Raw genomic sequence first — 21,008 nt, forward strand, 5'->3', positions numbered from 1 at the left:
AGCATCAGTAAAAAAGAGAAGATGCTTGGGACAGATCACAACCCCTCCTAGAATCAGTTCTCCACATACAGGTTCAAGCTCAGTGAAACTGCCCAGCCTTGGGGCTGGTTGCCTGCAAAGGCGTGAGCTCTTTATTACTGGAGGAATTAAGTACAATGTGCAGCCCAGCTATCAAGGATTCGGCTCTGGGTGGCAGGTGGGATTAGACAACCTTTCAGTACTTTTCTAACTGTGATCCTACAGGTCAAAAGCTCCTGCCACATGAATGTGCTGGGGAGCGTGTGCCCACGCACACGAGTGTGCAGGTGCTGGTGTGGGAGTGGTGCCCAATGGCAAGAGCTGTGGGTAAAGATGAGGCTGGGAATTTACAGAGGGCAGAAATCACGTCTCTCTCATCTCTGCAGCTCTGGTTCCCAGCAGAGTGCGAGGTCGCTAGGAGGTGCTTAATAAATGTTTGGTGAATGGTCAGGCCTTGCCCCATGCTCAGTCCATCCTACCTCTTGGGAAAAAGCAGCCAGTTCTCTGCACGCTGCCCCATCTCAGATGGTCAGGATATATAGATGACCTTTACCCCACTAACGCCAACTCTGTTTAGAAATAGTTGTTCCTCTTCCTACAAAGAGGAGATCCAGGGAGAAAGCAGCCCGGCCAGTCACTGATTGCCCGGGTACAGTCAGCCTGTGCCCCTCAGGAACTTCCTGAATCTTCCAGAGCTGCCAGGACTCTTAACCGTCCCACTGCTAACCAGGTGACAAGGCTGGCTTCTTTTTGCCGGGGTCTCTTGGAATCTGGAGGTTTCTCTGCCTTTCCAGGGCACTCACCTGCTCCTCTCTTTTTGTCTTGCTCATCCTACCAATTGCTGCTGGACCAGGCTCCCGCTCACAGACGGAATAGTGGAATGATGGGGCGCCCAGCTCCCTCACCTGTACGTTCAAGTCCAGCTCAGTCCCACTCCTTCCCTTCTTCCTGCCCCTCTGCCACCCTCCCCCTGGGTTCCCAATCGGCCTGGGTCTGCAGCACCTCTATTCAGACCCGGGCTGGGCTAGGGAGCCCCCGGTGCACCCTGCCTTCCCTCTGTCCTGGCTGGTTCCTCCCTAACCACCCCACCCTTGGTTCCAGCAGGTCTCACTGGTCCCTTCCTCCCTTGTGTATCAGGAGCGTACTCTACAGCCCACTGCAGAGCAATGGCATGCAGCTGTCCTCTGAGGGAGACTGCTTGGCCCATTTGCACAATAGGAGTGGATACAATTTGGAGTGGAATTGCAAGGCGCTGGAAAACATAAACAAATATACAAAAAAAATCCATACCGTAGTCCTTGGGCACGGTGACAAAATACAGGCAGATCTGTCCACTGGTGTAGTTCTGGGGGTAGTTAGGGGACAAGACCACTCCATCTGAACCCACATACTGTCCCCCACAGGGGGCTGAAAAAGAAATCAGGTAGAGGGCCAGGTGACCTCACGGGCCTCTCATCAGCTGTCCACCCTCTGTCTGCTCACTCTCAGCCTGACCTTCTGGCCCTGGTGGGGCTGCTCTGAGGTCTGAAGCCACTAATGTGGAGGAGGGGAATTCTGGGGACATGCCCTGCCCTGCCCCGCCCTGCCCAAGGACATCCATCCCTGGCCTGGCATGTGGCCTGAACCGCCCCCCACCCCCGATGCTATCAAGGGCCCTCCTGGGTACCGGCCAGTCCTTGCCCTCTAACTAGTGACACTGGCATTGGTCCCTGGAGGCCCAGCCTTGGGGAGCACTTTAGGAAGCTCTTCTGCCTACAGGTGGGACCCGGAGATGGTCTGCCACCCCACGGCTGATGTCTGCACCTGGGCACTTAGTGTCTGCACGACTAAGGAGCAGAGGTTTCCCCAGAACAGCCCGCTGGGAGCAGTCACGCGACCCAGCCATGGTCCCAGTTCCAGGAGGGGTGGACCTCAGAGCCAGCCTCTCCCACCTGGGCTAAGGGGCTTCCTTACTTTTCAACTTAGGTGGCCGCCATGCTCCTGAAGTTCCGGCACTCCATCCGATCCCTTTTGTCAAGACCCCATGGCTAACCGAGCTGCCCTTGGAGTTAGCCCACCCTGCTGGTCTTAGTTTTGCACATCTGAACTCTCAGTGATTTCCCCTACGACCGGGAACAATCTCAGGGTCACTTTTAGATTCCCCTCTCCCTGGTGTGGGCTGCTGGCATGTCTCGGGCCACTGCTGAGGACATCTGTTGGAGTGGGGGTGAGGGCACTATGTGATCTGAGAGAGATGACACACGGACGGGGACTGGTACACCTGGGGATTTCCCAGCCCTTCTCATTCACGGCGAACCCAAGGAGCCCTGCTGTGAGGCCCGTGCCCTGCCTGCCCCTTCCCCTAGCCTCCAGCCCCTTCTGCCTCTGATGCCCTAATTCCCTCCACCCCAGCCCTGGGCTCCGCCACCTGTGCACACTGGCTGGGGATGATTCCACACAGGCTTCCCGTCAGGCCCCAGGATGCAGCTCAGCGTGGAGGAGCCGTCCACCTCATAGCCCCCGTGGCAGTAGTAGGTGATGGAGGAGCCCAGCTTCAGGTCAGACCCCACTCGCGTGCCGTTCTTGACGGAACCAGGATCGAAACATGACTCCCGTGGGTTTTCTGGAAAAAAAACAACAACACATATATACACACACAGACACATATACACAGAGAGCTCATAAGTGGCCTAATTCCAGGGCACAGCACCTATGGGGAGACCCTGACTCTGATTAGCCACAGAGCGCATGGGGATTTGGAGCTGATGGGTGTATTCTCTTTAGGTCCGGAAACTTCTCTAAATTTGGTTACAGACTAGGGCTGGAGAATGAAATAATGCCATTTGCAGCAACATGGGTGGACTTAGAGATTTTCATACTAAGTGAAGTAAGTCAGACAGAGAAAGACAAATATCGTATGATATCACTTACATGTGGGATCTTAAAAATGATACAAACAAGCTTATTTACAAAACAGAAACAGACTCACAGACTTTGAAAACAAACTTATGGTTACCAAACGGAAAAGGTTCGGTGGGGGGGATATATTAGGAGTTTGGGATTAACAGATACACACTATTACATGTAAAATACATCATCTACAAGGACCTACTGTATAGCACAGGGAACTCTACTCAATACTCTGTAATAATCTATATGGGAAAAGAATCTGAAAAAGAATGGATATATGTATATGTATAATTGAATCACTTTGCTGTACACCTGAAACTAACACAACATTGTAGATCAACTCTACTCCAATACAAAATAAAAATTAAATTAAAAATTAAAAAAAGAAAGAAACTAGGGCTGGAAGTCATTTTGGAGAGTGAAATCTCCCTTCTTCTCCCCACATTCTTGCCCTGACCCACAAAGGAGGGAGTTGCGGCTACAGCTCTGAGACCGTCTCTCACCCCTGATTCGCTCCTCCCGCCGGGGAGGCACGCGCTGCTCTGGCTGGTGGGAGCTGACAGTCCTAGGATCGTGTCTCAGTCGTGACCGGGTCACTGTGGTGAAGGTCAGGGCTTAGGCACATCCCACCTTTTTTTAAAAAAAATTAATTAATTTATTTACTTATGGCTGTGTTGGGTCTTCGTTGCTGTGCGAGGGCTTTCTCTAGTTGCGGCAAGCGGGGGCCACTCTTCATCGCGGTGTGCAAGCCTCTCACTATCGCGGCCTCTCTTCTTGCGGAGCACAGGCTCCAGACGCGCAGGCTCAGTAGTTGTGGCTCACGGGCCTAGTTGCTCCGCGGCATGTGGGATCTTCCCAGACCAGGGCTCGAACCCGTGTCCCCTGCATTGGCAGGCAGATTCTCAACCACTGCGCCACCAGGGAAGCCCCGGTCCACCTTTGCTCAGCTTTGACCCTGCACACTCAACATGGCGGCCTCCTGGTTTTCTGTCTGTGTGGGAGGCAGGGCCGCTTTTGGAGATGCTTTCTCTTCTCTTTCTTTTGCTGACGGCTGTGTTGCTGGCTGGGTAGGTAGGTGGCGCTGATACCAGCTTTGCAGGCTGTTATATCCATACCTTGCAGGCACTTCTGAGTGGATGGGTACCGATATTTAGATTTAGGAAGAAAGTAGGAAACCCCATTTTAGCCTCCGGGATGCGTCCAGATCTCCAGTGCAGTTTTCCAGGGCTTTGCATTGGGGTACTGAGTGTTTGCCAGCTTATTAAAACAGCAGTATTTTTCCGTTTGACTACTGATGCTTGTATGTCTTCCCAATCAGGCATACCACGGCTGCACCTATGCTGCATCCACTCTGTCCCTGGGCACTGGACAACAGTGAACTTGATGCTGCCTGAGCCACTGAGAGTATCAGCTGCGGCTGCAAGTCGCTGGAGAAGGACACTCACTGCACAGCCTCCCTCCCCAGCAGCTGGAAATCCCGAACAGCTCTTGGGAGCCAACGTTCACTTCCATCCACTGCTGCCTTTCCTCATATTCCTTGTTCCCGAAGCACTGATGGTCAAGAGGCCTGTCGTCAGGGCTGGGCAGTGTCAGGAGAATGCAACAGAGTATCAGGGTACCATCGAAACCCTGGAGGCTACACTGCGGAAGGGTCTAGAGATGGGGATTCACAAAGAGGTGCCGACAGCCCTTGCAGAAGGAACCAGAAATTCAAAGAGCAGATTTAAGGAGGAAAGACCCAGAACAGAAGGGATCAGAGTTCAGAGATGAATAGGTCAGGAGGAATTTTGCTGAGGTCTGTCCTTGTCACCTGGGTACCTTTAAGCTGCGTGTATAGGAGGCAGTCATAGCCTTGAGGGTGTTGCTCAGCTGCCGATCGGCCCGTTGACTGATGGGATGGGACTCTGAGTCTGTGATTCAGTCAAGTCTAGACACCTGCATCTGTGCCCTGATGGTGGGATGGCCCTGCTCGTTGTCTTTGCCTAGAGCTTATTTAGGATGGAGCAGTCCTGGATACGTTACTAAATTTAAACTCAAGTGGGACCCAGAACATGGCTCCTCACCTAACAGAGGACCCCTCAGTGGTTTCCTCATGTGCCCTGTGATGTATCACCTTGTCCCACACGTCAAATCTGTCCTCCCCCAAAGCTTAGTGGCTCTGGCCAGAATGCAACTGACCATTGGGTGGCCCATTTGTGAATTCCAGAGATACAGGGAACTGTCACCAGGTCTTCTATTTCATCTGTCTTTTTTATAAATTCAGAGTGGGTCAAATCTTATTTGAAGTTCAGAAAAATTAAGTAACTTGGAACCAAGTTCACATAGCTCATAAGAGGCAGAACAAGCTGAGGAACTCAATATCCATCCCCCCACTTCATCCTTATAATGGAACCCAGGTTTTATCCAGTGTATCATGGCACCAGCTAAGATATATACCTTCCAGCCTTCCAGGCAGCTAGATCTGGCCAAAGAGAAGTAAACACAGTCAGGTCAGGTCATTGCTTTCCGTCTCACTTAGAGTAAAAGCCAAAATCCTTACAAGTCTACAGGGCCCTGTACCTTCTGCCCCAGTCCTCTCCTCTATGACCTTGATTCCTAGTGTCCCTTTGCTAACTTTGCTCCAATCACATTGACCTCTGTGTACAGAACATTTCCCCATCCACACGGCTCCCCCGTTACCTCTTTTAGGACTTAGCTCAATGACACTTCCCTGATCAGCTCTTTAAAACTGTGATGTTCCTCTCCCCAACACTCCCCATCACCCTTCTCTGTTTTATTTCTCGGCACTGAGGTCAATATTATCTCATGCACCATATAGTTACCTTGTTTTCTCTATCTCCCTCCACTAGAATGTAGGTTCCACGAAGGCAGTTTTCCAGTATTGTTCATTGCTGTGGTCCGGTGCCTGGCATGTGGTTGGCACTCAATAAATATTTCTTAAATGGATACGTGTGGGACTTCTAGAAAGGCTGCTTAAGGGAAGGTGACTCAGGTGAGAGAATGCTCAATGACCCTTCCTTCTTTCCTCCCTTCCTCCTTCCCACAGTTTGGAACTCAGACATGATGGCTGGACGTCCAGTCACCACCTTGGATGCTGAGATAACCCTGGGGATGGGAACCACGCAGCAGGGTAGAGCAGAAAAACAAGAGGAGCCTAGGTGGAACCACCTCAACAGCCCTGGATGACAATATCCAGATTTCTTTTACAGGAAGAAGAATAGACTTCCACCTCATATAAACAACTGTGCTTTTGGGTACCTGGCACACTAGTGTACCCAGCTGGGTATGACTGTCCCGAACTTTACACTGTGTCAGAAAGTCCTTTCCTCCCTTCTCTGTGTGGCAAACTCCTACACTTTTCAGCGCCACCCTCTCCTGAGCAAGTGTCCTGAACGTTGCCTTCTCTCTGGCAGAATTCCATTTCTCTTTTTTTTATTATCTTGGTAGGTTGTCTAAGGGTATTTCTTTCTAGTAGGTTCTGAACTCCTAGAGGACAGAAATCAATCATCTATTCTTCTCATAACCCTGGCAACTAGCACAGAACTTGGCACTAGGGCTCTATCTGGCACATAATAGGGGCTTAATAAATGGATGCTGAGTTGATTGGCTGAACAACTCTGGGCTTAGAAAATCAACAGCCACCTCAGTGATCCAACTACAGCTTCTATTCTACCCTTGCTCACATGTCAGAGCAAGAAGAGTTCATCATTCCAAGCATTATCACATTAATAATAACGACAAGGCTAATGATAACGATGATAGCCCCTTACACAGGACTATCACTTCGTAATTTTCAAAGCAATTTCCAATCTGTTCTCTTATTTGTGTCTCACAATAGCCTTTGAAGCAGGCAGGGCCAGGTACACTTCTGTTCTGGTTATAGATGAGGAATGTGGTGATCAGAGAGGCTAAATGAGTTTTCCAAGCCATTCAACTATTAAGAGGTAGAATTAAAACCAAAATCAGGTCTTCAGGCTGCCAAACCAGAGCTCAGCTGTGAATGATAAAACGAAATGACTAAAACAGTATGATGATAATAATAAATAAACCCCAAGCCCTCCAAAATGGGAAAATAAAAAGAACCAGATTCTTTTTGTCCTAATAGATAAGGCCCATTTCCAAACACCATAACAGCAAAATACTGAAAATAACAACCCAGACAGTAAGGAACTTGTTAAAAAGGTTGGATTAAAGCCATCCACTGAAATATAAGCAACCTTTGAAAAGAATAGCAAACGTCTTTGGCTACTAATATGGAAAGATGCCCAAGATCTATTGCTGGGCAAAACCCAAAACAAAGCAAAAAAAAAAAAAAAAAGCCAACCCATGTTACAGATTAGTATATATGGTGTGATCCCCATTCATATAGAACAGGGATCTGCAAACTACAGTCCACTGACTCACTGCCTGTTTTTGTAAATAAAGTGTTACTGGAACACAACCATACCCGTGTGTTTACGTATCATCCATGGCTGTTTTAGCATTACAACAGCAGAATTGAAGCCAACACAGACCATCTGGTCTGCTAAGCCCAAAATATTTACTCTCTGGCCCTTTACAGAAAAAGTTTGCCAACCTCTGGTACAGAATGTATGTTATTTATATGTATATAAAACATCTGGAATGAGATAACAAACCATTAATACTGGTACTTCAGGGGATGGTAGTATGGGGAGATGTTAAGTTTTTAGAGCACATCTTACATGCTTCTGTATTATTTGAATTTTTCCAACAAACATGTGTTACTTTGAAATAAGCATAAATGAAGAGATCTTGAGTTTAGAAAGACAGACCATGGGAGAGCTGGGTGGTGGGAGTAGTCATGGCAGGGGCAGATGTGGAAAGCCGGTGTGAATTCCTAGGCCTACAGTGTTACTTCCAAGGGCTTGAAAGAGAAAATAGGTACTTTTTAGTACCTTTCAGTAAAAGTTGACTCATCTTGGCCTTTCCTGAGTTATTTCAGATTCTCTAACACTTGCTTTGAACTCTTCATCCCTCTGTCTGAAACCCTCCCCACTCTTGCTCTTACACAGGGAGCTTCTTCTCAACCTTTAGGTCTCTGTTCACGTGTTACCTGCTTGGCGAGGCCTTCGCCATTCTGAAGTGGGCTCTCCATTGCTCTTTCTTAGGATAGGTTGTTCTTTCCTAACTTATGCTTCTCGCTTCTTGTTCGTCTCCTTATTTACTGCCTGTTTCCCTCACTCACCTTTACACTCCCCTCGGGTGGGGACCCTGACACTTCTGTTCACCGCTGTGTCCTCTGCATCCAGCACAGGGCATGGCATGAAGTAGGAGCTTAATAAGCATTTGTTGAATGAAGGAATGGTTACTAGACACGTGTATGGATGTCCTAGCCTGTCCCTCCCTCCCAAAGACGAGGCTACCACACCTGCTGCAAGGTAAGAATAAAGGTCCCTCCCACCCATCCTATTGGTTTCTCTGGCCTGAAAAAAGACACTAAACCTCCCTGGGGCTCATTTTTAATAACTGTGTTCAAAAGACAGGATCCTCCTCCTTCCCTTTGCATCCTTCTAGCAGAGGGTAAAACTACCCAGGAGGCTGCATTCAGATGAGAAGTGTGCCAGAGCATGGTGTAATAGAAATCCACAGTTGACATGACTGCATTCAGAGTCATCTCTTAGAAGGCCCGCCCAGAGAAGACTAACCCAGCACAGCCACCTTCCAGGAGCAACGGAACAGAGACATCTACAAATCCACCCCACCCACCCATCTTTGCCTTATAATCAGGTGGGCTTCCAACATCCCATTTGTAGTAGAAATGCCTGTCAGCCTAGGATGTGAACTCCATGGAGGCCGGGACTTTGTTTTGTTCCCTGCTCTGTTCTTAGCCCCTATAACAGTGTCTGGCACATAGTAGGTGCTCAATAAATATTATTGAGTGAACAAATGAATCAGAATGCCTGATCTGCCTTTGCCCCTTATGCAAAAGCTTAATCCACCACCTAATCCACCTAATGACACCACTCAGTGGATACCTGACTTAAGCTTGTCAATCTGATGGTCCTTTGGGATTTGGAGTTGGGCTACAAACTGGGAAGTGATTCAAAGCCAAGGCAGTCCTACTGTCCTAGGAGAATGGAGAAGCAATGAAAATTGACCTGCAGAGAAAGGTGAATGTAGCATGTACTCAGAAAGGAGCAGGGAGGAGACGGAGTGGCCCTGGAGATGGAGGAGGGTGATTTCAACCTCCGATTTTCCCATCCTGATTGTAATCCCCTTGGGAGGTCATGCTTCCTGTCCTTGGGCTCTTGTATTCTAAAAATGTATTCTCTTTTGGTGTTAAGTGAGAGTGAGTGTTTATCATCTGTATTGTTAAAATACAGAATGCTCTTTAGCTTAAATCAGTTTGGCTGTTAGTTGTTTTCTTATAATAAAGTCTTCTTTTTGTCTCAAGTTGGTTTAAGTGTTTCTGTTTTTCACATTTTTTAATAATAAATTACTCCTTTTTCTGCTTAAGTTGGTCTGAGTTTCTTGATATGAACTAAATGATTCCTCACTAAGATGGGGTGAAACTGTTTCTGCTTCCCCCTTGGGAAGCTGGTGGGAAATGGGGAAAGGCTCCTGGTCTGTTCACCTTGGGTCAAAGGAGGAGTTGACCTGGGTCAGAGAGTGGTTTTCACTGGGCTAAGCCCAGCTAAGTCTGGCAACACCTCTCCAAGTGGGTCCTCAAACACCTCCCAGAGCAGAACCCTTGAAGCCCCAGCTCCTAGGAGACCCAGATCCTCAGCATTAGTGGAGCCCTGGATCTCTCTGCCTTTGGACAGAAGATGGCTTCTAGATAGAGGAGGTCAATTCTTCTTTTCCTAAGAATACACACCTGCCTCAGTGTGCAAGTCCTCCATGGGCTGCCATCTCAATCCAGGGTGTTCTATGGACTCGCATGGAGTAGAGTGTCTAAATTCTTTGCCATGGATTGGAGAAGTATACAGGACACACATACACACACATCACGAATATTCATATATTTCCCACATTCATATATATATATATATATATATATATATATATATATATATATATCCCACCCTTCCATATATAGGTGTACAAAACATCATATTCATACTTTATATCTTCAATAAACAGAAAAGAAAATGTACTTCATTCTACTGGGCTAGCCCCATGAAGAGAGATTTTCCCTTCCAAACAAGGGCAGAACAAATGAAATATCCATCACCCAGGAGAAAAAGGCAATGGAATGGAAGAAGTTGGATCAAAGTATGTGACAACTACCTACTGGCATGGGGCATGGTGCTAGGTGCTGTGCCTATTGACCAGCCCTCACAACAACCCCTTCAATATGGTGTCACCGTCCCTCTTTGACAGACAAGGAAGTGATGTCAGAGAAGTTAAGTAACTTGTTTAAGGCCATATAGGTGATAAGTGATGGCAGTTTCCCCTATACAGATGTTGAACATGGGGGAATATCATCTAGTTCTTGGGATCCAGTAGCAGAGTAGACCCATTCCAGGAATCCAGGGATCCTGGGATATGGAGAAGGAGACCATGGGGTAAGACAGGGTGTCCCTGGGCTCCATCAAATGGGCTACCTGACCAGAGGCTAGGGACATAGTAGAGGGATCACCCATGTTAGGAGGTGTGTCATCTGAGAAGGAAGGAAGGAGGGCAGCTCCAGTTCTCACCAGGTATCTCCCACCCCAAGCAGACACATTTATTTGGCACTTGTACCACAGATCCTCATAAGGTGGTAGAGGGTGCATGGGTACTTGTGCCTCCCCCCTCCCCTCTCCCCAGTAATTGGCCTCCTTCAGCGGCTTGCCTGGTTCAGATGGCAGCCCGGAAGGCTTTATTCTCTGGAGCTGTGTGTTGGATCTGAGGACCCCTCTAGATAAGGTCTTGGGCCAACAGCTGAACGTGGAAGGGGCTTCTTTGGGAAAGAGGACCTAGAAGTATGGCTCTAGCACATGGATTCATGGAGAAGACTTGGGGGAGAGGTGGCCACAGCCAGTTTGCCAGGAACAAGGTGGCCAGGGAGGAAGCTGAGGGAGTTTCTGTCCAGTGGCCCCTGTAACCAGGGATGACGAAATGCAGTCCTCTTGTAAGAGGCTGGAAGTGGTGACATCTGGGGTAAAATTTTAGAATCTCTGTGATGTAGAAGACCCAGGTGGGACGAGTCAGGTGTGGCTCTGGTCATTGCTAAGGCCTGGCTGGGGTTAAAGGATATCGCTTGTGTTGGCTCCAAGTGCCATGTTTGTGTGACTTCTGGCTGTGCTCAGCCACTTGAGTGTGCATTTAATAAAAGATGCCGTTGTGCAAGGTTTATGCATTGGAAGGATCGGGGGGCAGGAAAATTGAGGGGACTGATGAGAATGTGATTAAAGAGATGAATAATAATAAAATGATGATGATGATACGGCAGTGGGGATGGTGGTGGGCGGAGCCATGGGGCTCCCAGGCTGAGTCTGAATCATGCCTTCGGTTAGAATTCCACAACTTGTGACTGTGTTTGTTCTGACATCAGCGTGTGGAGATTGAGTACAGGAGGCTTATCGAATGGCAGGTGTCTGGAGGAAGAGAGGATGGCAAAGTATCCACTTCCCAGTCCAGCCCCATGAGAAAAGATGACCACAGGCAAAACATTCTCTAACTTGCACACCAAGCATCTTCTAGAACTGTATCTGACACACAGCAAGCGATGGAGAGTTATGAGGATTTTGGTGAGTTGATGGATGTGAACTGCTCAGGACAGTGTTGGCAGTTGGCAGGCGCTAAGTTAACTACCATTATGATTGGGATTGTTTGTGAGCTCGTGTGAGATATTCCCAGGAGTTGCCACAAATATTTAATTAAGGGACACTTTAAAAGGTTGCTGAGGTCCCACATTATGCAAGTGGGGGACATGAGCCGGGAGCTTCTTCATTTTAACTGGTACTGTGACCCCATTTGTACACACAGGCTGATGAGGCCTGGGTGAACTTGGGTTACAGTAGCAATAATAAAGTCGATCATCTCAACAGGATCTACAGAGTGTTTAGTCCATATCGGGCATTATCCTCACACATTTCATTTATATGTATAAAATATCTTCTGCAATATAACTATTATTACCACCATTTTATAGATGGAGAAATGGGTTCCAAGAGATAATAATTTGCCGAGCTCACAAATCAAGCAAAAAATGGAGCTAGGATTTGGATAACGGGGCCTGGGCTCGTTAGAGAAGAAGAAGAGGTCAAAAAGAGAATAGCAGAGTAGAAGAAAGTGGAGCGCTCGAGAGCCTGGAATACTCCTTCTCCTGCTGCTACCATGTGAACATTACAAAATGTTTGGAAGATGCCAGAGCCCAGACCAAGGGCTTTAATGCATGGACTCATCAATTATGCTTCTGTGCTGTAGGAATTATTCGACCATTATTTTACAGGTGAAGAGATGGAGTTCCGGAGAGGTTAAATAACTTGCTCAAGGCCACACAGCAAACATGAGCCATGCACCCAGTTGATCTGTCAATACTCTTGACTGGGCAGGGACCAAGACCTGTTTTCGTAAGCAAATTTTTATTAAAACACAGCCATGCCCATTGCTTTCTGTTCAGTCTTTGGCTGCTTTCATGCTACAAGGGCAGTGCTGAGTAACCGAGATAGACTGTGTGGCTCACAAGCCTGAACTATTTACTCTCTGGCCCTTTAAGAAAAAATTTGCCGCCCCCCCCCACCCCCCCCCACCCCCGGCTCTTGACCCTCACATTGTTCAGCTTGCCTTCATTAATCTAAAAGTGGAATGAGAATAAAAGGATGGGATAGCTGGAGGGATGAGAAAATGTGATCAGGAAGTATCAGAAAGTGTCCAGTCTATTACAAGGAGCTAGAGGATAGCCGAGGAATGGCCTTGGGACAAAGGTCCAGGCACTGTGACCCCAGGAGCTGGACGGGCTGTCCACATGGGTGCTGAAGTTACCCAGGAGGGTGGGACGCTTTGGGGTAGAGAGGACTGAGCCTCATATCAGACCCCGCAGCAAATGCAGGGGCGTGGCAACGAAAATGTCAGCTGATGGCATGGGCTGAGGTTATGAGACTCAGGAAGACCTAGGCATGATCCTCATAGAACAAGGAGCGAAGGGGAGTAGTGACGTGGAAACAGAAATGAGGTGCAAGAGGAACGTGAGGCTCCTTTGCTCCCAGGCCTGGGGCACCTGGGTGTGAGGGACTAAGCCAGAGGGCCACAGAGAGGCAGGGGCTCTGCAGGTGGCAGCGGGCTCCCCGTGATCCCGTCCAGAGCTCTCCTCGCCACACTACACCTTCCCCATCCCTGGCCAGGTGTGGCCAGCCCTGCTCTCGGTCACCTCTGCTCCCAGGGCCCTCACCTGTGTAGTCGATGACGAAGCCGGCGTTGCTCACCGATGCGTCGCTGCGGAAGGCGAGGAAGAGGCTATTGCTGCTGCTCTCGATGCGGCCCGGGAGCTGGGAGCCGTAGAAGCTTCCTATGAGGGGGCTGAGCGAGTCCCGCCCGTCGTAGATATGGAGGAAGTCGTAGCCAGGCTCCAAGTTAAAGCTGGGGAACAAAAACATCCCGCCCCCATCCCACTAAGGTCAAATAAAGACGGCACTGGCCTCGGGTTCGGCCGAAGGACAGGAACTCCATCCCACCAGCGCCCAACCCAAGACCTACTGGTGGGGAGGGGGAGGGTGAAACCCCTGTGACCTCCCAATAGGGAGAGAAGATGGATAAGGCAACCTTGGGCGGAGGAACCAGATTCTAGTATCGGTGTCCAGAAAGCTGGAGTTGAAAACCTATTTTAGCTGGAGCTAAAATATTCTTAAAAATTGAAATATATTTGACATGGCATGTAAATTTGAGGCATACAACATGTTGATTGGATACATTTGTCCATTGTTATGATTGCCATTGTAGCAATAATTAGCACCTCTGACACATCCCATAATTATCGTTTCTTTTTAGTGGTTGGAATAATTAAGATCTAGCCTATTAGCAAGTTTGATGATGATAACACAATATTGTTGTCTATATTTACTACACTGTGCACAGAAGGGAAAATCAGTTACCAGCTCTACACACAGAGTGGTCAGAACCCAGGTCTCTTACCTGCCTCTAATGTCTTTATACTGTCTATGCTGCACCCCCTTTTCTGAGGGGAAAGAGCCACCCCACGAGCTATTCCCAGGCAGGAAGGGGCCTATTCTGATGAAGGACCCTCACTTTTTTCCTTTACCCTGGGGCTGGTTCTTAGCTCTCCTCAGGATCTGCTCTCATCCCACTCCTGGCTCTCACAGGTATGCCTCTTTCTCAGCAATCCTGACCCTAGTCTAGGAAAAAACTCATTTTACAAACTGTCTTAGCTTAGCAGAATGAATATTAGAGTTTTTGAGTGTAATTTACCCTATTGGAATGGTTAGCATGAAAATGATGGAAAATACCGAGGACTGGCAAGAACATGGAGCCACTGGAACGCTTGTATCCTACTGGTGGGAGTGTAAATTGGTTCAACCACTTGGGAAAACTGTTTTGCAGTATCTACTAGACCTGAACATATGCGTGCCCTATGATGCAGCGGTGCCACTCTTGGTTGTACATCCAACAAAGGCAATGGGTGCCAATCAAGGGTGTAAAGATGGAAACAACAGAAGTAAATGAGTTTGCAGAGAATAGAGTGCTGATGCAAACTGGCTCATAGCCCAACCAAGGGCTAGGATACTCAGACACTCCACTTGGCAGGACTGAGAACAAAATGGCGGTTCTACCCTTTAGCTAAGACATGGCAAGAGATGAGGCCATGAAATATCTAGGACAAAAGGGGTAGGGCTGCAGAGAGACAGGACGGGGATCTGGGAGGACTGGAGGTGGAGCCAGGTGTGCACTGGCCTCCTTCCTACACAGCACCCTCTCACACTGGTGTCACCTGCAGGGTCACCCCACCATTGCTGGGTGGTATGGTCTTCTTGCTCCCATAGTTCAGCTTCTTCATTGACTCTTTCAAAGGGCACCAGGGAAGGGTTTGGGAGTGGGTCAATTTGGGTCACAAATTATGGCTCCATCATTTCCAAAATGCCTTCCATCTGCCCCTGCCTTCCATCAATCACCAGGTTTTATCTGAGCACCCTCAGTATGCTATGCTGGGCACTGTGCGAGGTGCCCAGGATGCAGGGATGTGTCAGACGTCACCCCTTCTTCAGGACGGAGACGGATCTGAAGGAAATGACAGACGTGAAGACAACAAAGTCAAAAGTCTGTACAGGCATGTGGGAACACAGCACCAAGTTTGTGGGGGAGGATGGGAATGAAGTTTGTCTTGGGCATTAAAAGACCCTCAGCAGTTGGACAAGGAGGGAAAAGGAAGTCGCTATGAAGGGAGAAGCAGAAGCAAAGTCACGAAGGCATGAAATAGTTTTGGAGACTGTGAGTAGTTCAGTCTGGCTGAAGCTCAGGGGTTAGACGGGGTGGGGTTAGGACTGGGTGGGGGAACTGAGGGGAGAGGTAGGCAGGGGCCAGCTGGCTTGGAATGAAACTCAAAAGACTGGATCAAAAAAATAGCCCAAAACAAAACAAACAAAAGGTTTGGAACCTTAATTTATAGAGAAGAGGGAGCCATTATAGGATTCAAAAATAAAGGACACGTTTGTTTCTTTGTTTGTTTTTGAATGGAGGTATAATTTATGCACCATGAAATAATCAGCTCTAAAGTAAATCACTCTCAGTTTTGACACATGTATATCAAGATCCAGAAGGTTTCCACCATCCCCCAAATTTCCCAGGTGCCCCTTCCCAATCAATCTTCCCTGCCCCCAGAAGATACCACTGAACTGATTTTTATCACCTCGATTCTTTTTGCTGATCCTAAAATTTCATATTAGTGGAATCATACATTATGTACTCCTGTGTGTCTTCTTTCAGTCAGCAGGAGATTTTGAGATTCATCCACGTGGTTGCATGTGTCAGTAGTTCATTTCTTTTTATTGCTGAGTAGTATATTACCGTACGTTCAAATGGAAAATGAGGTGCATATTTCAGTGTTTTCCAGTGTCAACATCACACTGACAGCTAGCTAAAGACAAGATTGACACAGAAGGCAAAGATAGGGAGGAACCAGTTAGGAGCCTATGGCAGTAATTCAGACAGAAAACAATAAGGGCTTCAACCAAGCCAGCAGCCGGAAGAATGGAGAAGAAGGGAAAAATCTGAGGTTAAGGCAGCAGAGGCTCCATGCCTTGGCCACTAACAGAAGGAGCAGTGAAGGTGGATGATGGGGCCGCTCCCCCATTTTCAGAATAGAGCTCATCTGTGGGGAGAAGCAGGGGGCTTAGTTTTGTATGTGTTGTAATGGAGGAGCCTGCAGGCATCAGACAGGGACCATCCAACAGTTGGCTACGGAGCCTGCAGCCCACAAGAGAGTTTGGGCGGATGGTAGAGGGGAGTCTCCAGTTTACAAGAGGAGAGTGAAGCATCGGAGTGGATGAGCTTGTCCAGGAAGGAGGTGTGGCGAGAAGACAAGGAATCTGTGACAGAGGCTGGCAAAGGGCAAAGGGCATGAAAAAGAAGCCACAAAGTCCCAGAAGGAGCTGGAGGGCCAGCGGGGAGTAAGTCCACAGAACCAAGGGGAGAAGCAGGGGAAGGATGGAGGGAGTGATGCAAAGGATAAAGCATGGAAAGTGCCATTTGGTTTGGCAGCCAGGAGTGCGTGGGAGTTTCAGAGGAGTTTCCAGTGGAACCGTGGAGGAAGAAACCAGATGTCAGTGATGTGAAAGTGAACAAGAGGCGAGGAAGGAGAGAAAAGCAGAGACAATTCTTTTGAAGAGTTTGCTTTTAAAAGAAACCAAGGAGATCGTGCCGGAGCTTGAAGGGGGGAGTAGCTGAGAGACACCTGGGCTGTTCCTACACTGGGGAGGCGGATGGGAGGATCCGGTGCGAGCAGAGGAGGAGAATTCAGCAGGGCAGGGGAGAGAGGACCCAGCAGTGCCCTACTTTCTGCATCTTGGCATCTTAGCATCATCAGAGGTTAAAAAGAAAGAAAGAAAGAAAGAAAGAAAGAAAGAAAGAAAGAAATAGTAATAGCTACTTCATAAATTATCCTAAGGATCAAATAAGACAATAACATGTGTGAAGCCATGGAGCAAGCACAGTGCTGGGCACACAGCAGATGTTCCATAAATGCTGGTTTCTCTCCTTTTCTGGACTCCTTCACCCCCCTGGAATGAAACCCCGCTCACAGCAGACCTATGTATACTCACCCAGAGACCCGGGTTTGCACCCCTCGCTGCTCTGAACCCTCCATCTCCCACCGGGGGGAAAGGTACATACATGTTAAATACCAGGGCGATGACGTAGTCTGGAGAGACGGTCACCTTCCAGTCGCACTCCTTGCCTGGCGGGTAGGGTTCTGGGTAATTTGGTGACAGGATGACTCCCGATGGTCCCGTCAGGTCTCCCCCGCAGGGAGCTGAGGAGAGAGGAAGATGAGGGTGAGACTGTCCCCTTCACCTGGTCACCTTTCAGCGGGTATTGGTAGAGGAGGGACTGAGTCTGATACACCTAAATTAGAACTTGGCTCCAGGGGCCCAGGGGAGGGTGGATTGCAATGGGCATGAGGTTTCACCTTCAAGGGATGGAGATGTTTGGAACAGGATAGCGGAGGTGCTTGTACAACATTGTCAATGTACTAAATGTCACTGAACTGTTCATTTTTCAATGGTTGATTTTATGATATGGGAATTTCACCACGCTGTTATTAAAAAACAAAACCAAAATTCCTGGCTGTGTGACCTTAGGGAATTTACCTAACCTCCCTGGACCTCAGTGTCCTTCCTCTATTGCACAGATAATACCTCTTTCATGGGGTAGTTGTGAAGATTTTAGAGATGTCTGTTAAAGCACTTGGCATACCGTACGTAGTCAATATATAGAGCCATCACTAGGCTTTTAGATATGAAATACACGGGCTCCTTCCAGGGCCTCACATCCTGTCTCTGGGCGAGCTTTGTGGGTATTTACCAGGAGTCCCAGTGCACTTGATGTCAGGAGGAGCAGAAAGCAATCGTGTGTACCTGCCAAGGGTGCCTGGCCTCCTACACTGCTTAGGGCTGCAGATACCTTCCAATTTTCTCAAAGGCCTTTGTCCAGGAGATCATGTGTTCCTCCGTTGTACGGAGATATTACAAAACCCCAATTAGTCCACAGTGGTCCCCCTCCCCTGAGATGACGGGCCTTTCCGGGGGCAGGGAGTGGGGAGGTGGCCAGGGATACAGCAAGCGATTCATCCAGAGCCCTCTGGGGGCCTCTCCCAGATCCTGAATCAGGTTCTCCCCCAAATGGCTGGGTTATTGCACCATAGCATGAGGGTCTGATAAAGTAGAGGCTGGGGGTGTATGGGGCCGCTAACAGGAAAAGATGGCTGAGACTCTAAACATGGCTTGGTCTGAAAACCTCAGGGCAGCACTGGAGGTTGGCGGTACTTTAGGCAAATAGTGAGCCCACAGGAATGGACATGGAGGTGGGAGCCAAGGGTACCTCCAGGACTGAACTTTAGAGTGGCCATTTGCTTGTCCCAGAGCGGAGCTTTATTGCCTCAGTGTAGCTTTTACTCGGGGTGAGGTTAAAGGTCTGGATCAATCCCCAGCAGGGTCTCTTTACAAAACGGTAGGTCTTCAGACCAGGCCATTAAAGCCCTAATGTGGCTGAACACAAAACCTGAGGGGTCATGAGTAGTGTGGGCTTTTTTCGGTGGAAAATACATCTCAAGTCCCAACTTGGGTACCAGAAACACTCAAGTGGACACCTATTAAATGTCAGACACAACGTACAGCATTTTAGATCCATTATCTCATTTCCGCCTCATAACAACTTGCTGAGCTATGGATTCTCCTTCCTGACTCAGAAAGGAGGAAACTGAGGCTCAGAGAGGTTAAGGAACTTGCCCAGAGTCACTCTGAGACTCAGACCCACATCTGTCTGGTCCCAAAGTCCGTCATGTCCCCATTCTTCTGCACTGCCTCGGAATCGTTGGCCGCAGTGGGAGTGGAGAGGGCTGTCCGTCCCTGCAAGCTGGCAGGGGAGGGGCTCCAGGCGAACAGATTCTAGGAGCGAGGATGGTCCCTCGAGTCTGGTCTGCCTTGTATCTCACTCCCTTCTTCCCCACCGAACCCTCTCTAGACAAGATGGTGAGATGGATGGGACAGACTAGAGGCCTGCCTGATCAGGATAAAACCTTGGACTTAACAAAGCAAGACCACACAGCGCAGTCCACAGAGAGTGGCCCTACCCAGTCTGGGCTAGATACACAGTGACGCAGCCAGTGAGAGTAGGAAGCCCAGTCATGGCCGCGGTGCCAGCTACCGGGGCATCTTCCCAACGATGCCTCCATTCGGGCAAGGGCTGCTAGGCACGACCTACCTTTACAGCCCAGGGGTTCCTTCCCTTAAGCTGCCACACGTGGGGTGAATCTGGATGTTTCCGAACTGCTCCCGTTATTCTTCCGCCAACCCCCAAAGTGCCCTCAGTGTGTTTGGGTTCGTGGCCCCCGCCCTGGCCCAGCTCCCTGCCAGATGGCTCCCCAGTACCGGACAGTCAGGCATCTGCTTCCCACTCAGGACCCCGGCGTGGGCCTCACCGCCCTCTGCCAGTTGTCCTCAAGGCCCTGGCTGGACTCCTGGGCTGCTTCACCCGCAGGACAGACAGGTCCCGCTGCTTGGGCGGGGCTGGCTGAGGGGCACAAAGTCCCCCTTCCCCTTCTAGGCCCAGGCGCTGGCCAGCAGGACAACTGAGCTGTAGGAGGCTAAATGAGGCCTTGGTGACATCCCAGTGGCACCCCATCCTTTCAGCGGGTACTCAGGGCTGGGGCTGGGAACAAAGCTGGACCAGAAGCCAGGTCTCCCTTCCAGTCCTGGGCACTGGCGCCCCCTCGCCCCACCGTCAGGCCCTGTCTGCTCCCTACTGAGTTAGAAGGAGAAGGCAGGCTCCATCCTCAGGCCCAGGCTTGACCTTACAAACCACGTTGCCCAGGTTGGAATGGGAACAGGTGATCATTCCAGGAGGCTAAAAAGCGGGCAGGCTGTGCCGACAGGTGCAAGTTGTGAAAAACACCATTGATTTCGACGTTACACAGTCCTGGGTTCCAATTTTGACCTGGCTACCTCCTAGCTGTGAGTTTGTGCAAGACTATCCCACCTCTCTGAGCCTCTGTTATCTAATCTATAAAATAAAAAAAAAAAGAGAAAGAATAATGACGATAATGGTCTCTAACATACACAATGTTTACTATGAACCAGGCATGGTTCTAAGCACTTTACAGCATTATCTTATTCAATTCTCAAAACAACCCCATGAGGTAGGTACTATCATCTTCCCTGTTTTACAGGGCAGGAAAATGAGGCACAGGGAGATGAAGTGATTTGTCTAAGGCTACACAGTTTGTCATGGTGAAGCGGGACTCGAACCCAGGCAGTTGGAATCCAGAACCCGAGCTCTAAACTTACCGCACGGTGATTTCATTTGTGAATACGTAGGTACAACGTCTAGCCCAGCACCTATCATGGGGATGACGCTCAATAAATGTTTGCTATCTCCCTTTGCTTCCTCCTTATAATGAAGGGGGATGAAGACCAGCCAGACCCGTCCTGGCAGACTGCCAAGGGAGCTGGAAATGAGGGGCTTGTCACTGGGATTTCCAGACTGTTTGAGAGGACAGGCAGATGTTCACTTAGTTGCGAGGAACATTTCCCCACGCCGAGCGCAGAAGAGTGGGTAACGAAAGCTGAATTAACCTCTCTGCTCTGCTGGCTGCACGTTTACTGGGTCAGAGAGTTGAAGCAATTTCCCCAAGGCTACTGAACTAGTAAATGGAAGAGCCAGGCACTAAACCTGGATCTGTCTTCTTCAATATCCTATACTCTCTCAACGTATCACAACACATAGTTGAGGGCTGAGCTTGCTCTGGAACCCAGGTCTCACCTTCCTGTCTGCAGTACATTCACAGAGATCCAACCACACATACCCATGCGACTCCTCATTGCCACCGAGGGACAGGACTTAGTGTCAACACCAGGCCTCAGAGCATGCCCAGCAAAGGCCAGTCCTCAGACGCCTGGACAGCCCCTCCCCTGAGTCTGTGTGCAAAG

The 21,008-nt window shown here is 49.1% G+C and overlaps 1 protein-coding gene across 1 annotated transcript in view; it reads right to left on the minus strand.

The window, feature by feature from the left end:
* Positions 1-21,008, minus strand: part of CSMD2 (CUB and Sushi multiple domains 2) — a 658,022-nt gene that overhangs the window by 143,904 nt on the left and 493,110 nt on the right. Inside the window, exons 28-31 of the mRNA XM_059896727.1 lie at positions 17,197-17,335; positions 13,247-13,434; positions 2,426-2,620; positions 1,309-1,425 (exon numbers count right to left, since the gene is read on the minus strand). Of these exons, the coding sequence (XP_059752710.1) occupies positions 1,309-1,425; positions 2,426-2,620; positions 13,247-13,434; positions 17,197-17,335 (639 nt within the window). The remainder of the gene's footprint in view (positions 1-1,308; positions 1,426-2,425; positions 2,621-13,246; positions 13,435-17,196; positions 17,336-21,008) is intronic.

This window comes from Balaenoptera ricei, chromosome 1, assembly GCF_028023285.1.
Source record: "Balaenoptera ricei isolate mBalRic1 chromosome 1, mBalRic1.hap2, whole genome shotgun sequence".
Lineage (NCBI taxonomy): Eukaryota > Metazoa > Chordata > Mammalia > Artiodactyla > Balaenopteridae > Balaenoptera > Balaenoptera ricei.